At 57.4% G+C, this 14093-nt stretch overlaps 1 protein-coding gene across 19 annotated transcripts in view; it reads right to left on the bottom strand.

The window, feature by feature from the left end:
- Positions 1–51: 51 nt before the first annotated feature.
- TCOF1 (treacle ribosome biogenesis factor 1) overlaps positions 52–14093 on the bottom strand; it is a 38816-nt gene continuing 24774 nt past the window's right edge. For 4 of the 19 annotated variants that reach the window (XM_060296442.2, XM_060296445.2, XM_060296446.2 and 1 more), the window contains 7 exons: positions 10404–10587; positions 8876–9012; positions 7202–7315; positions 6647–6893; positions 6097–6182; positions 5375–5555; positions 2232–3439 (listed from right to left, as the gene is read on the bottom strand). In XM_060296442.2, coding sequence (XP_060152425.1) covers positions 2553–3439; positions 5375–5555; positions 6097–6182; positions 6647–6893; positions 7202–7315; positions 8876–9012; positions 10404–10587 — 1836 coding nt within the window. In that variant the 3' untranslated portion in view covers positions 2232–2552. Of the gene's footprint in view, positions 521–1313; positions 1358–2109; positions 2208–2230; positions 3440–5374; positions 5556–6096; positions 6183–6646; positions 6894–7201; positions 7316–8875; positions 9013–10403; positions 10588–14093 lie in introns of those variants that run through there. The other 15 variants (XM_030834089.3, XM_030834092.3, XM_060296447.2 and 12 more) reach the window with 12 other exon arrangements.

Here is a 14093-nt window from a genome sequence, read left to right as displayed (position 1 = left end):
CTTGATACACGGTCAAGAATAAATCCTGAGCGATGGTTTGTTCATCTGCCAAGTGTCAGCCAGACTCTCCCTTCCAAGAATCAATCAATGGCAAAACGTTTGCCCCAGATGCAATGGGAACTTGCACCTTTCCTTCACGTCTTTTATTTTCTGAGTTATTACAAAAAACACACAAACAAAATGGGAGAAAACTGACAAAAAGGACAAAGCCTCAGCATAGCTGGAGACCAGGGGCATGGAAGGAGTCGCAGGCTGAGCCTTACTGGGTCTGCAGGGCAGAGGTGGCAAGTCCCGAGACCTCTGGGCATGTTGGGTCTGAGAAGGGAGGGGCAGGTCACTTAAAAAAAATATATATGTATTGTACATGTCCATACGAGGCATCCTTTGTCGGCACAGAAGTCAGGCCAGGGTCAGTGAGTGGAGGTCACGGGAGCTGGGCGTGGTTCCTCCTCCCGGGACCAGCCTTTCTGCAGGGCTCACTGGCTTGGCCAGCACGGACACCGCAGCTGGCCATCATCTTCTGGGGAAGGAGGGGAAGTTAAAAATTCAATTCCAACCCTTGGTGGGCAGAGGGAAGAGGCACGGGGCTGGCCACCACTTGGCTAAGAAATCCTTGGGAGAAGGAAACGTCAGACTTCCTGACCTGTTTCTCCACCAAGGAGAACAAATTCAAAATCTGGCATCTCCTATGCAGGGGAGGGGCATTAACTAACCACGGTGGATACTTGTCAGTGCTGACCATGTCCCAGGAACTGGGCTGAGCGCTTTAGAGCTTAATTAACTGCACTGAATCCTCACTACCAGCCCAGGCCTGTATTACCCCCATTTACAGCAGGCTGGGGCCGGCTCAGCCAGGCGGATCACTTAACCACTTCACCACTACCTGGGAAGCACAGAGCCATCAGAATGGCTTGTTTTGAGCAAATCATCTTCCTTCCCATGAGGAAATGCCCTCGAATTACAAAATCATAAGGAAAAAGAACTGGCAGTGGCAAGGGAGAGACTGAGCTGTCCCCGACCTCAAGCCTTATCCTCGTGTACAGAGGCACCAGACCAGCACCCACCTCCCACTGCACACTCAGTGTCGGTCACTGCCAGGACTGTCCCGGACACTTCTGATTCTACAGCTCTGGTTCCCGGCATCACCCACTGACCCTGAGGAATGCAACCTCTTTCACCAAACCCCCTTCCCTTCAGGGCCTACCCACGAAGCCCAGTCTAGCTCCCCGGAACCACGGTGAATGCTGGGCCTGCCCTCCCACTCTTCCCGGGGAGCAGATGGTCAGCAGGGGTTCCCGGGTCAGGAAGTGCACCTGCCGCCTGGCGTCCCTCAGACAGTCTGCTCTGCCGTCTTCTTCTGTGAAGAGAGGAGTACGTATGAGAGGCTCCTGTACCTGAAGCATCTCCCCACCCACGCTGCCCCCACCAGGAGGGGATGTGACAGTTGTCTCCTGAGGATTCGTGGCTCCCCCAGAACAGATTTTGGGCATACAGAGATCCCGAGGGTAGGGATGGAGGCCCCCGTGTGCTCTGGAGGAAGGAGCTCAGGGCTTTGCAGCAGCAGATGCTCAGCTTTTCTGACCACAGCTGAAGCCCTGCTGGCCACGGTGAGAACTGCGCCTGAGTATAAGGTGCTGAGGGCCCCCTCGCCAGGCGATCAGCCCTTGACATGCATGAAGCAGACTGTGTGTGTTTCTGTGGTGGGGATGCCCTGCCCGCTGGGGCACACACATGCCAGGGAACGTTTCCTCTCACCTGGAAACCTGCAACAGCCTACCTGGCCTCCCTGCCCACCTGGGGGGCTCTGCTTTCTTCACTTGTCATAAGACTATCCTTCTATCTCACAGGCAAGATAGGGCCACTCCGTGGTGCCCATGTGCACAGACCTCGTGCCCCTCAGGGTGACGCCCCACCCCTAGCTCTTCTCTAGTGTATCATAACGCACAAGCCCCCGTTCTGGACCCTGAGAATGGAAGGGGCACAGTGACCAGGTCTGGCCCACACGAACCCCTACCCTGACGTGCAGAGGCTGGGGCTGATCACATTCACCCTGGGGACTGGGTTTGGGCCCCCTTTTCGCGCCTGAGACTCCTCAGGAACTCACTCTACCTTTTTCTTCTTTTTCTTCTGCAATGGTGAGTCAGGGTCTTTGGTTGAGGCCTTTTTTGCTTTCTTCTTCTTTTCTTTTTTTTCCTTGTCTTTTTTTTCTAAGGGAAGAAAGTGAACTTGTTAAACAACAGGTGCTAGTCTTAAATGTTGGCGTCAATGTTGAGAGACACAGGGGGCGGGTCTCCAGGGGCCCTGGAGCTCTCCCCCCCCAAATGCCCCACACCATGGGGAGCCGTCAAAGCACAGGTCCATAGGCCTTTGTGACCAACTGCCCTGGCCCTCGGGCCAGCCTCGTGATTTCTGCTCCATCCGTGGACCATCTGGACTATTACCATTTTTCTTTAACTCACTCTGTAAAACGTCTACACATTTATTTTAAAAAGACCCTTTCAACCTGTAAATGGGAATGAGTTATCACCCATCATACAGGGCCGGAGTGAGGGTTAAAGGCAGCCCTGCCGCAGGCGGAGACCAGTGCAGAGTGCGCTGAGGGGCGGCTGCTGTCCAGGAGCCTGGATCGCAGGGGCCTGAGCTGCAAGTGCGCGTGGCGGTGGCTGCTGTGAGGGAGCTAGGGGCTCCGTGGGCACATGCCCTGGAGCCGTGAGCACCTTCTCAGCAGTAGTGGCCCCTGTGCTCCGGCACCTGGTTCTGCCTTTGCCCATCCTGCCCACCATGGACAAGCCATGCTCAGCCCCATCTCTGTGCTGGCTGGGGGCTGCCTGCCCGGGAGGTGACCGACAGCGCTCGGCGGGGCTGGGGAACGCGCTCCGGGACTGCACTGGGCACTTACTCTTGTCGGCTTTCTTCTTCTCCTTCTTGCTCTTTGGGTTGCCTTGGTCTCCCCCCTCACCCTTCACCTTCCCCGGCTCCCCTTCTGGCTTCTCCTTGGCCCCTTGGGAGCCGGGAGACTCCTTCTCCTTCTTCTCCTTGATGTCACCACTCGCTTTGTCCCTCTTGGATTTCCCCTTAGAAGTCCTGGGGGCCTTTTCTGGGGAGACCGCACGCTCCCCGCCATCCCCGGCCGCCAGCTGCTTCTTCTTCTTGCTCCTGGGGGCACCGGCGGCTGTCTGGTCTTCGGAGAGCTTCCGCTTGTTGCCCAGGCGGCCCTTCCGGCTGCCCTCCTTGGCCGCACCCATGGCCTTCTTCTTCTCCTGCTCCAGCAGCTCCGCCAACACCTTCGCCACCGACGCCTGCACCTGCGCCTCACTCAGGGGCCAGGGCTCGCTCAGCAGGCGCCGGGTGATGTCGCTCTGCAGCGCCTGCATGGAGGCCTGGGGGCTCCTGGGCCCCTTCCCGGTCTTCTGAGGTGTGACGCTAGCCTCTCTTCTGCCTATGGAGAGAGGACCCGGGGTCACGGATCTGAGAGAATCAGGAAATAGACCACTCGTGGAATGAAAGTCAAGGGGCTCCAGCACAGACCTGACCTCCTCTGGTGCAGTACAGAGGGGGACAGCGGGGCCCCACTGGGTCTCCGGCTCGCACCTCTCTGCCAGCTTCTAACTTAGAGCTCTCTTCTTGTTTCCCCACACTAAAAACTCAAGCTCAGGTTGGGGATGGAAATTAACTCCAGAATGTTCGTCAATGGGCTTGAAATCTACCAACAAATCAAAGAATCTAACCGTCAGGATAGGGATAGTATCTACCAGTCAGGAGTCCAGCGCTGGGAGGCAGGAGACCTGGGTTCTGGGTCTGACAACCAAACTCAGTTTCCCCATTTGTAAAATGAGGGGTTAGATGAACTGTGAGCCCCCTCACCCCCATTCTAAATCACAGACTCGTAATAAAAGCGAAGGCCACGCGGTCAGTCAACTCACGGCCACCTGTGCACAGTGGGCCCAGGCCCTCCGTGGTCAGGGGTCCAGGTGGTGTGGCCTGGGGGTGCTGGGTGCAGTGAACATGCACATGGTGGCTGACTAAGCAGGTTTACTGCCTGCCAGAGTGACTCCTGCTGCAGCCTTTGTTTAGAACTTTCCACGCCTCTGCTCTCCTTTGATAATTGTATGCTGGCTACACGTGTGAAAAACCTTCCACAGCCCCCTCTAAAACGTCTCCCTGTCACACCCGCCTCTCACAAAGAGAAGAACGCTGGGGAAGAAAGTGAGCAATGACTCCTCTGCTGACCCGGCACCAGGCAAGCTGCGCGAAAAGCCCAGGGACTGGGGGGTGTGGGACTCAGCATATGTCCTGACACCGCCCCAACTTCACAGGTGACTTGGCGGGTCTCAGCCCCATTCGGGGCCTCACAGCACAAGTGCGCCGACACCCTGGGCTCGGGGGGGTGCTGGTGGCTTGGCCCTGCTCCACGTGGGGAGGAGAGGGCTGTTCCCGGCAGTGGGCCCTGCAGCAGCTCTGGCTCCAGAGGCCTAGTGGGCCAGGGGTGGTGGGCAGAGCGGGTTGCAGGACAAACGGAGGCCCAATTCAGTCCTCTGGTGCTTCTTGGCAAGGACAGGAGTCGGCTAGAGAAGGGAGCTGAGGAGGGCACGGGTGCCTCGGCAACCTCTCTCCCTGCAGCCCACTTCTCTGCTTCCTGTCTACCAAACACCTTAGAACACCAAGGCCAGGGAACCCCTAGAGCTGTCCCAGGTGTACCCTCTAAATGTCCCATAGTGCTGGCACAGTCAGCGGTGGCTGATGCCCTAGGCCAGGTAACCTGAGCACTCCAGTCTGCCCTCCAAACACTGCGTGACCATTTTCCACATGTGCCATTTTCTACGTAACATCAATGGATGCATCGACCCCTGCCCTGTCTGGTTAAGGCGCTGAGGTCCAGAGAGGCCAGGGGCTCGTCTGAAGCTTTAGAGAACGTCAGTCCATAGCCTGGGGTCATCGCCATGTGCTGAAGACTTCTCCAAACGTGGCCCCACCTTCTGTCTGAGCAACCCTGAGTCCCGACGTCCCGCACCATGAGCCTACCTGTTAGGAAGAAAAGTCAACACGGACAGCTAGAGAGCGCCAAGGCCTGCCCTGAAAGTCAAGGTGCACCTCCTCTAAGGCAGAGGTCACCCTACCAGGTGCACCAGCATCCCACAGGGCTGGATAACCCAACCTCCAGGCTGCCCTAGACCACAGCAGCCAGCCCCGTGGGCGCAGGCCCCTGCCCTTTCATGAGCACCTCCAGGCCTGATGCAGGGGTACCAGGCCTCACTTGGGGAGGCCCTGCTGGCAGACAGGACCATGTTGGTGGGACGGCTCCTGAGGGAGGGAGAGAGGCCCCTGCCTCGTCCTTCCACATCCTGCTGTGTCCTTCCTGCAGCCCTCGACTCACCTGTTTTAGGGGACATGGTGCCTGCTGCTTGTTGGGGCTCCACTTCCTGCTTGCCGTCTGGGGCATCTCTGGTGGCCGGAGTAGAGGAAACCGAGGGGTTGGGGTCTGGCTTGGGAGTGGCCTTTGAAGCCTGGGAACTGGCCGGAGTTAGCCCAGGGGTCACATAACCTGAGAGGAGAGACTGAAGAAGCCCAGTGTGAAGAGGCCCAGCAGTGTATGGCCTGCTATGAGGACACCAGCACAGGGACCCCAAGGGTTGGGCCAGCCCTACTGGGTGGTGGGCACACCAGCCCTCTGTGAGTACCTCCTGCACTATTTTAATTAATACATAGTTTTAACAGGCACATTTAAAAAGGAAACTTCTTATTACTAATGCAAATGGAAAAGCACTAGCATTGGCTACGTACAGATGATAACCTTAAAAGAAACCCCATCTGTTAAAGAGCGTTTTTATATGGGGATCACCTAAATCAAGGTAAGCCCTGTCTACAGACTCCAAGAGTCCGCTGCTCACGACTTTATGTTGAAAAGGGGCCTCGGGGCAGGAGCCAGCCTGGCTCCACACGGACAGGACCCTGCCCAGGGCCCTTGGGAAAAGGAAGAGCCCAGACCTATGAGCCAGGGAGTGGCCTCGGCCTACAACTGCACAGGTGGGCAAGAGCCTGGCCTGGGGCTCCTGCCCCAAGGCCCCCAAGGTTGCCAGCCCCTTCCCTCGCGGTTACCTGGGAAGGTGCCACCACCTCATCATCGCTGGAGTCTGCTGTGGTCTCTTCCACCAACGTCTCCCTCCTGGAGGCGGCTGGACCTACTGGAGAAGCACAGGTATCCTACTGGGAGTCCCAGGTACCCTGTGCCAGCTAGACAGGCCGGAGCCCTCAGGAGGGCCCCAGGACAGCCTGGTCCCTGTGTATGTGCCTCACCCTCCCGCCCAAGGCTTCATCTGCTCCCTTCCAAGGTCTACTGCTATTCACAGCATTCCAAGTGAGACACCTGAATGCCAAAACCTAATTCCCAAGGGAGGCATGGCCCTGGGATTTTGGGGCCTCAGTTAGGGGAGCTTGATACCAAAAAGTTGGGAGTGGCCAAACAGCCTAGTAGGAAGGCCTCTAACGTCATGTGGACCAACTCTGTTATGGGGTTGTGCAGCTGGGTAAACTGAGACCCTGTGTGGGATGGCTAGACCAAAGTCGCAGAACAAGTGGAGATACAAAGCAGAGGTCTGAGGCGAGGGCTCCACCAGGTCCCCCAGCCTTTTCTTCCCAGGACCCTCACCTGGCCTGTGGGTCAATGGGGCCACCTGGGGCCCCTCAGCATCTTCTTCACTCCCTGAAGAGCTGCCACTGCTGTCCTTGCTGTCATCTGAGGTCCCAGAGGCCTTGGCCTTGGGGCGTCCCGAGGGAGTGGCTATGGCCCGCTGGGTTGCAGGAACCTCAGGCTTTCTGAGCTTGTTGGCCCCTCTGGCCTGCGCGGGGGTGCTCTGGGGACTCGTCATGGGCAGTGTTCCCCGAGCACTGTCAGTCTAATTTGGTGAGAGGAGAAAGGGTGAAAGGAAAAATTAGGGGAAATAAGATCTGGTGCTTACTGAACACCTCAGTTAAGGGCCAGGCACCGTGTTAGCTGCTTCGCACACAGGCCTCATTTAATCCTCCCACAACTCTCTAAGACGGGCAGCAGAAGCCCGGGAGGTAAGCGTGTGTGCTAAGGCCAGTGCTGGTAAGTGCTGGTGCTGGGACTCAGGCCCCTGCCTGGGCCCTGCCTTCTACCCTCTGTGATCTCTGATGACCGTCCCCTCCAGAGTGGGGCCTGGCCCCCAGCTCCCCAGCTCACCCCACTTGAAGACAGGGTCCTGGTAGCAGGAGGCTGGGCCTCACTGGCTTTCTGGGCAAGGACCTTCAGGGCAGCCTGGGTCAGCGGGAGGTGAGCTGGGTTCCTCTTTGTCACCTGTGGACAGCCAAAGGCAGCCCTGAGACTCCCAAGTTCCCAGGATGCCACCATGCCACAGCCTGGTCAGATCCTGTCTGGCTGGGGTGGAAGGGGACCTGTAGCTGCAAGAGGAACCTGGGGCTGGAGTGGAGGACTGAGGGGCAAAGGGGCAACGCCACCATCTGGGCAGAAAATGGTGCCAGGCTTCAGGTTATGAGCTAATCATAGCGTTCTCAGAGGTCCAAAGACAGCTCCCAGCCCAGGGGAGGGAAGCAGCTCAGGCTCCACCGGAGGCCCCACCACTCAATCTGCGCCTCTAGCCTCGTGGCTGTAACGGCCTCCTTAACGGTCTCCCTGGTGCCACTCCTGCTTCCCACACACGGCAGCGGCCAAGGACAGAGAACGGAACGAAACCTGGGTGTGATCCCTCGCTGAAACCTCCAGGCCCCCCGCGGCCCTCACCAGGCCCTCACCATGCGTTGTCAGGCCTGGCCCCTCCGCCCCAGCTTCTTCCAGCTCTCCAACCCCCAAGTGCTTCCCCAGAGGTCCCTGCACCTGGGTCTCCCTGCTTGGAGGGCTCCCCAGCTCGCCCAGGCCTGGCTGCTTCTCCGGCCTCAGTGCTGCCTCCTCTGGGAGGCCACCCCGGCCCGTCCTTTCTAAAGCAGGTCATCCCCCGGTTCCCTAGTTGGTGAGTACTTGAACTACTGGTCTCCTTGTTTCATGGCTGACCCCCGCCTTGGGAACTCCACGAGGGCAGGGACCCTCCTTGTCTTCTTCCTGTTGTATCCTCAGTGTCCCACATGGACAGATGCTCAGCACCATCTGCTGGCTGAACGGCCACATGGATGCAGGTTGTTGGGTGCCGTGACCACAAGCCAGCCACCCACTCAGCACCCATGCTCCCAGGAAGCTCTTTTTGAGCTGTAGCTCGTGATGAGCCCCTCTGAGTGGAGGTGCCCAAGTCCTGCTGCCGCCTCCCCAGCTCTCCCTCCTCCTGCCTTCTCAGAAAAAACGGGCGGGCACAAGGGGTCAGGGAAACAAACCCTACAGCCCCGAGAGCAATGGACTGGGAGGCAGGAGCCCCGATTCTGACCCTGCCTGATCCTGGTCACATCTGGACCGTCTTGCTGAGGGCGTGGTGCTCAGTTTCATCATTTGAATGATGAGCCATTAACTCTCCCCTGCCCGGTTTTTAAGTTCCAGCAAGGACCAAATAAATAAAAATGCACTGAAATCCGTGAAGCCTGGGAAGAACGCTCATGGTCACTATGACAAATACTGACAATGGCAAACTTTTGTTCAAACCGGGAGAGAAAAAACAAACCAAAGGCCTGACATTGTTGAAAAAGCTGCTGAGGGACTCAGGGAGCAGGGCTGGCTCTGCCCGGGCGCCACGTGCCAGATCACGCAAGGCTAATTCGGATCAGGGCTGCGCCCAGGCCAGGAAAGGCTCTGGCTTCGAGGGGGCGGGTGAAAGCAACTGCGCTGCCACCCAGAAGCCCTGTGGGGAAGTGGGGGCAGACGAGGGAGCCCCGCAGCCCTGCTAGCCCGCACAGCGCCCCTCGGTCCGTCGGGTACCTGAGTGGCTGGCGTCTCCTGTTTCTTGCCTTCAGACACCCGACTGGTGTCCTCACTGCTGCCGGCCCCCACCATGCTGGCTCTGAGGGCTGCCCTGGGGTGGGCCGTGGGCACAGTTGCCACGCTGGTCCTAATGGCTGAGACGGAGCGGGAGGGGCTGCGTCAGGGCACAGGAGCCCGTGGCCTCCCCGGAGGAGCAACACCCAATCTCTCAGCCCATCCTGAGCGGTGCCCAGGGCCTTTGTGGTAGAAGCCCGTTAAATCCCCTCCCGAGCCTTCCAGGCAGGATCTGCCACTGTCTCCACATGACAGGGAGATGACACGACTGCTGTGGCTGTCACCTCAGGCCTCGTCCTCGCCACCTTCAGCCACCCCCCCACCCCCGCCGCTGGCCAGGCCACTCCTCCTGAGCAACAGGCAGAGCACTGGAGCCAAACGTGACTCTCCGCGCATGTAAAACAGTCTCTCTTGAGGACGGCCTTGGTCATGTGCAGAGGCTCGATTACACATGTTCACTGCAGCACTGTTCATGATAGCCAAACACCCCAAACAAAACGCTCAGCTTCCTCCAACGTGGTGCTGGCTAAGCAAACTGCAGGATCCCGCCCCGGTGACCACTCTGTAGCCAGCAGGCATCATGCTGTAAATATGTAACGTCACAACACACCAAGTAAAGATTACTGAGCGTATGTACAGTGTGGTCTCACTAAAAACACATGGCGTTATCATAGGTTTTTGCAAAGTTAATAGTCGTAAAATGTTAACAGTAATTATTCTGGACAGTGGGATTCCAAGTGAGGTTTTTTCTTTTGTGCTAACCTGCATTTCTTAATTAGCCTACCAAGATCAGGTATTAATATCTTCATTAAAAAGTGTTCTAGTAATAATAATAGTAATTAACCATTTTCTTGCTATCACTGTTAGAATCACAGATTGTCAAAAGTCAAAGAAGGGCTTCCCTGGTGGCGCAGTGGTTGAGAGTCCGCCTGCCGATGCAGGGGGCACGGGTTCGTGCCCCGATCCAGGAAGATCCTACATGCCGCGGAGCGGCTGGGCCCATGAGCCATGGCCGCTAAGCCTGTGTGTCTGGAGTCTGTGCTCCGCAACGGGAGAGGCCACAATAGTGAGAGGCCCGCGTACCGCAAAAAAAAAAAAAAAATCAAAGAAATCCCAGATCTGGTCCTGTCTCCAGGAATCCTTCCCTACATGTCTCTGTTTAGGGATTACCTAACCCCTCCCCTTTACATGCCACCAGGAACGGAAGGCTCACTACCTCACAGCCCTCTCCATGTTCAGTCAGTCAGTTGTTACAAAGCTCTTCCTTATACTACAAACCTGGTCCCTGCAGCTTCTAGCCTCTGGTCTGGGATCTACCCTTTGGAGCCAGCACAGAGAAGCCCCAGCAGCTACTTCTCCTGAGCCAGCCCAGTGGGGGTGTGTGTGCATGTGTGTGTGCACGCGGGTGTGTGTGCGTGTGTCTGGCAGTTGCAGCAGGGGAGTCAGCCCTGCACAGTGGGCCTGTGCTCACCAGGAGTCAAGCACTGCGTAGCGGGGATCACGTCCTCATCCTCACTCTCAGAGGAGCTCCTGGGTGTGCTCTCTGAGGCCTGGGCCTTCCTCGGGGTGCTTGTAGCCTGGGTTTGGGCGGGGGTAGCAGCTGGGCCAGCTGGACTACGATTAGGGTCGACAAAAATCAGAGGGGTTTTAATCACCTTGAAAAACAAAAACAAAACACACCCCCCCAGTGATTAAAGGCTTGGCCAGGGGAAGAGGAAGGGGAAGGTGGGTAGGGGAGGGTTTTATAAGGCAAGGGGTCCAGAGAGCTTGGGGTGGCTGGGCACAGTCAGAGGTCATTCTAGCTGCCCAGGGCACTCCCAGCTCACTCCCAGTCCACACACCCACTAAGACCCCGCACAGCACCTCACAGCTCACAGGAGCCCATCTGACCCTCACACAAACCCCTGAGGTCAGCAGCGTTAGCTCCACCATACAGATGGGAAAACCACAAGTCCAGAGAGGGGAGGAGAGCTGCCTAAGGTCACACGGCCCAACGGAAGCAGAGTCAGGGCCAGAACGTGCAATTCAGCTTCCCTCCTCTGGCTGACTTCAGAGACACCTGCCGCATGAGGCGCTCCAAGCAGCGCCCCCCTCAGTTGCCTGGTTGTTATACATGATTCACCCGGGGAGTTGTTCACAATCTAGTTGACCCATGCCCAAGAGTCTGATGCCACCTCCTGAGGGTGTGGCCAGGATGCAGCAACCCAACTACATCAGCCCAGTATCTTCAACAAATAAAGTACACAGGAAAAATCAACAGAGTAAGACCGAAGGGACCCAGTACAGTGTGTGGCTCTTACATGGACTCCTATCTGACCATGCCAGATATAGAAAACGTCATTCATGAGACAACTGGGGAAATGGGGACACTAACTAGGTGGGTCAACTTTTTAGAGATTGTGCTTAAAAAAAAAAAAAAGGGATTCAGTGGTGTTGGGGAAGTGAGTTGAAGGTTTGGATGAAACAAGCTTGGTCACAAGTTCAGAACTACCAAAGCTGGGGATGGCACTTGGGAGCTCTGTACACTGTTCTATCTGTGGGTATGCTTTGCATTTTCCAGTGAGACACTGAAACAAAGAGAAAGAAAGCAGGACCACCTGGTATTCTACAGATGCCTGGGAACCACAGCTCCAGTGAATATGCCCACTGCACAGGAGGGCATCTGGGGAGCCTACTTTCCAGTCCCCAAAGGTCAGGGCCGGTCTGGGTTCTGGCCCCAGCCCCACCCCCACGGGGAGAGGAGGGCAGCAGGCGGGAGCTGCTCACGGCCACGGTCTGAGACCCAGGTCTCTGCCCACCTCCTGAGCCTGACTCCACCTCCTCCCAGGGTGCTGCTGGAGCGGTAAAGTAAAAAGGAAAGCAGAAAGGGGCCCGCCCAAGGGGGGAAGCTCTGCTGGGCTTGGGCCCTTCCTACCCCTGCCAAACGGCCTCCCCCATGGCTGCTCGGATCTGCCACTTCCAGAGCCTTCCTTCCCACGTGATGAAAGAGAGAAGATGGAAAGTGGGAGAAGGCTTACAGTTGAGGGAGGGGGGATCTATATATATGTGAGAAGACAGAGGAACAGATTGTCGGGGATGAAGAGAGGCAGCAAGCCCACTGAGGCAAACAATAGCGTCTGGGATGTTAAAAGCAGCTCCGCAGCAGAAGCCTCCTCCCTGTTCCACCTGCCCACGCCCTGCACCCCTCCCTCCCCCGGGCTGGGGGCTGGGCAGGGGGCCTGGCTTTGGGGGCCGGGGCACGAGGGGGACCCTGGCTGAGCCCTGGACTGGGGAGGGTTCAGAAGGAGGGCTGTGCTGCCCAGGGGTATGTGGGATGCACTTCTGATCCCACCTCTGCCACGACCTCACCTTGTAGCCCAGCCCCTGAGCTTCGTGGGCCTCACTGTCCCACCTGCTGAAACGGCTATTAGTAACCCCAGCCTGGGCTCACTCACCGGAGGGCCTCTGGTCTGCCCAGTACACACAGGGGTGACAAGGGCTTTCTTTCTGGGGTACGTCAGAAAAGACGCACTGGAAATGGAAGCAGCCCGAACATCTGGCTGGACGCCCCGTGTAGGTGCTGCGCAGTGAGGGCCCAGAGGGAATGCAGGTGTTCCTTTCCTACTACAGGGTCTGACGCCTGTAGGTACCAAACCCGGGGGCCTTCTAGAAGTCACAGCTGAGCGCATCACAAGAGTGCCCTCATTCCAGTCTGGGGCAGAGCAGGGGTCGGGTGGATTAGCCCAGGCTGCTGACTCCAAGGGACATGGCCATGAAGGTACCCGAGCTCTGGACGGTAGCACTTCTCCAAAGCCTCTCCCACAGCTGCCTGGGACTGGTTAGCAGATCCTGGGCCCACTCCACCCCAGGGAGATGAGAAATCCCACTCGCAGGGATGTGGTCTGGAGCCTCCACGGTTCACCAGTCCCCAGGGAATCTCACCCCAGGGGTTGAGAAGGCTGAAGCTCAGCGAGAGCAAGTGGCCCTACCCAGGGTGACCAGCAAACTGGTGTCAGACACAGGGCTGGAAGCTAGTCCTCCAGGCACCAGACAGGAACTCCTTCCAGGATCAACCATGCTAAGCCTCTGATTTAACACCCTCATTTAGTTTCTTACAGGTCTCTTCTTTCTTTCTGACTCAACCTAAAACTCTGAAGGCAGGGCCTAGTCTTCTTAATTTGGTACTTACCCCAGATCCCAGCACAGACCCTGGCCTGGGGTTAATGCCAGCACAACAGGGCTGAGCCACGGACCACCCCCCAAGGTGCCCCTCAGAGCAAGGGGGCAGGCCCCATCCCCTGCATGGGGGGAGGCTGAGGCACAGTGAGGGGGCCTGGGAATGGACCACATCCCCTCTCTGCCTCCCAGCCTGGGGCTCTGCCCACCACCCTGGGATCAATCCCTTTCCCGCACGGACGGGCTAATAATAAAAACAGTGAAACTCGTCAACAGAGAAGTGCCTGATAAACGCATAATAACGATAATAATAAAAATTAGTGAGCTTGGGATTAAGGAGATAAAAATGCCCCAGTTAGGAGGAGGCTGCAGCTTCCCCAGGCCGTGCCATCTTCCCTGAATCCTCCCGGGGAATGCACAAAGTGCTGACTTTTTTCTTTCCTCTTTTTTAATAGGGACTCCAGAATACTGAGGACTAACGTACCAATTAAATGGTTCAGTTTAAGCATGATGTTCATATTAATTGTGTTAGTCCACCCCCGCAGAGAAGGGCGAAGCGCCCCCCCCCCAGCTGTTTCGATCCTACTCAGAGAAGGAGGCAGCCCCCAAAAGGCTCCAGAGAGCCAGAGGGCAGTGTCCAAGCCCTGCTTCCTTCCTGCCACGGAGAGGGGAGTGTCGGGGTAGTGCCAGAGAGCGGACAGCCTGGGTTCAAACACCAGGTCTGTCCCCTTGTTACAGCCCTGTGACACCAGGGCAGCTCACCCAACTTCTCTGGGCCTCATTCCTTCCTCCTCAAAATGGGAATAAAAGAAGCACCTAGGGCTTCCCTGGTGGCACAGTGGTTGAGAGCCCGCCTGCCGATGCAGGGGACACGGGTTCGTGCCCCGGTCCGGGAAGATCCCACATGCCGTGGAGCGGCTGGGCCCGTGAGCCATGGCCGCTGAGCCTGCGCGTCCAGAGCCTGTGCTCCACAACAGGAGAGGCCACAACAGTGAGAGGCCCGCGT

The sequence above is a fragment of the Globicephala melas genome, chromosome 3, assembly GCF_963455315.2.
Source record: "Globicephala melas chromosome 3, mGloMel1.2, whole genome shotgun sequence".
Lineage (NCBI taxonomy): Eukaryota > Metazoa > Chordata > Mammalia > Artiodactyla > Delphinidae > Globicephala > Globicephala melas.
Note: the sequence above shows the minus strand (reverse complement) of the source record. Positions and strands in the feature narration are given on the sequence as shown.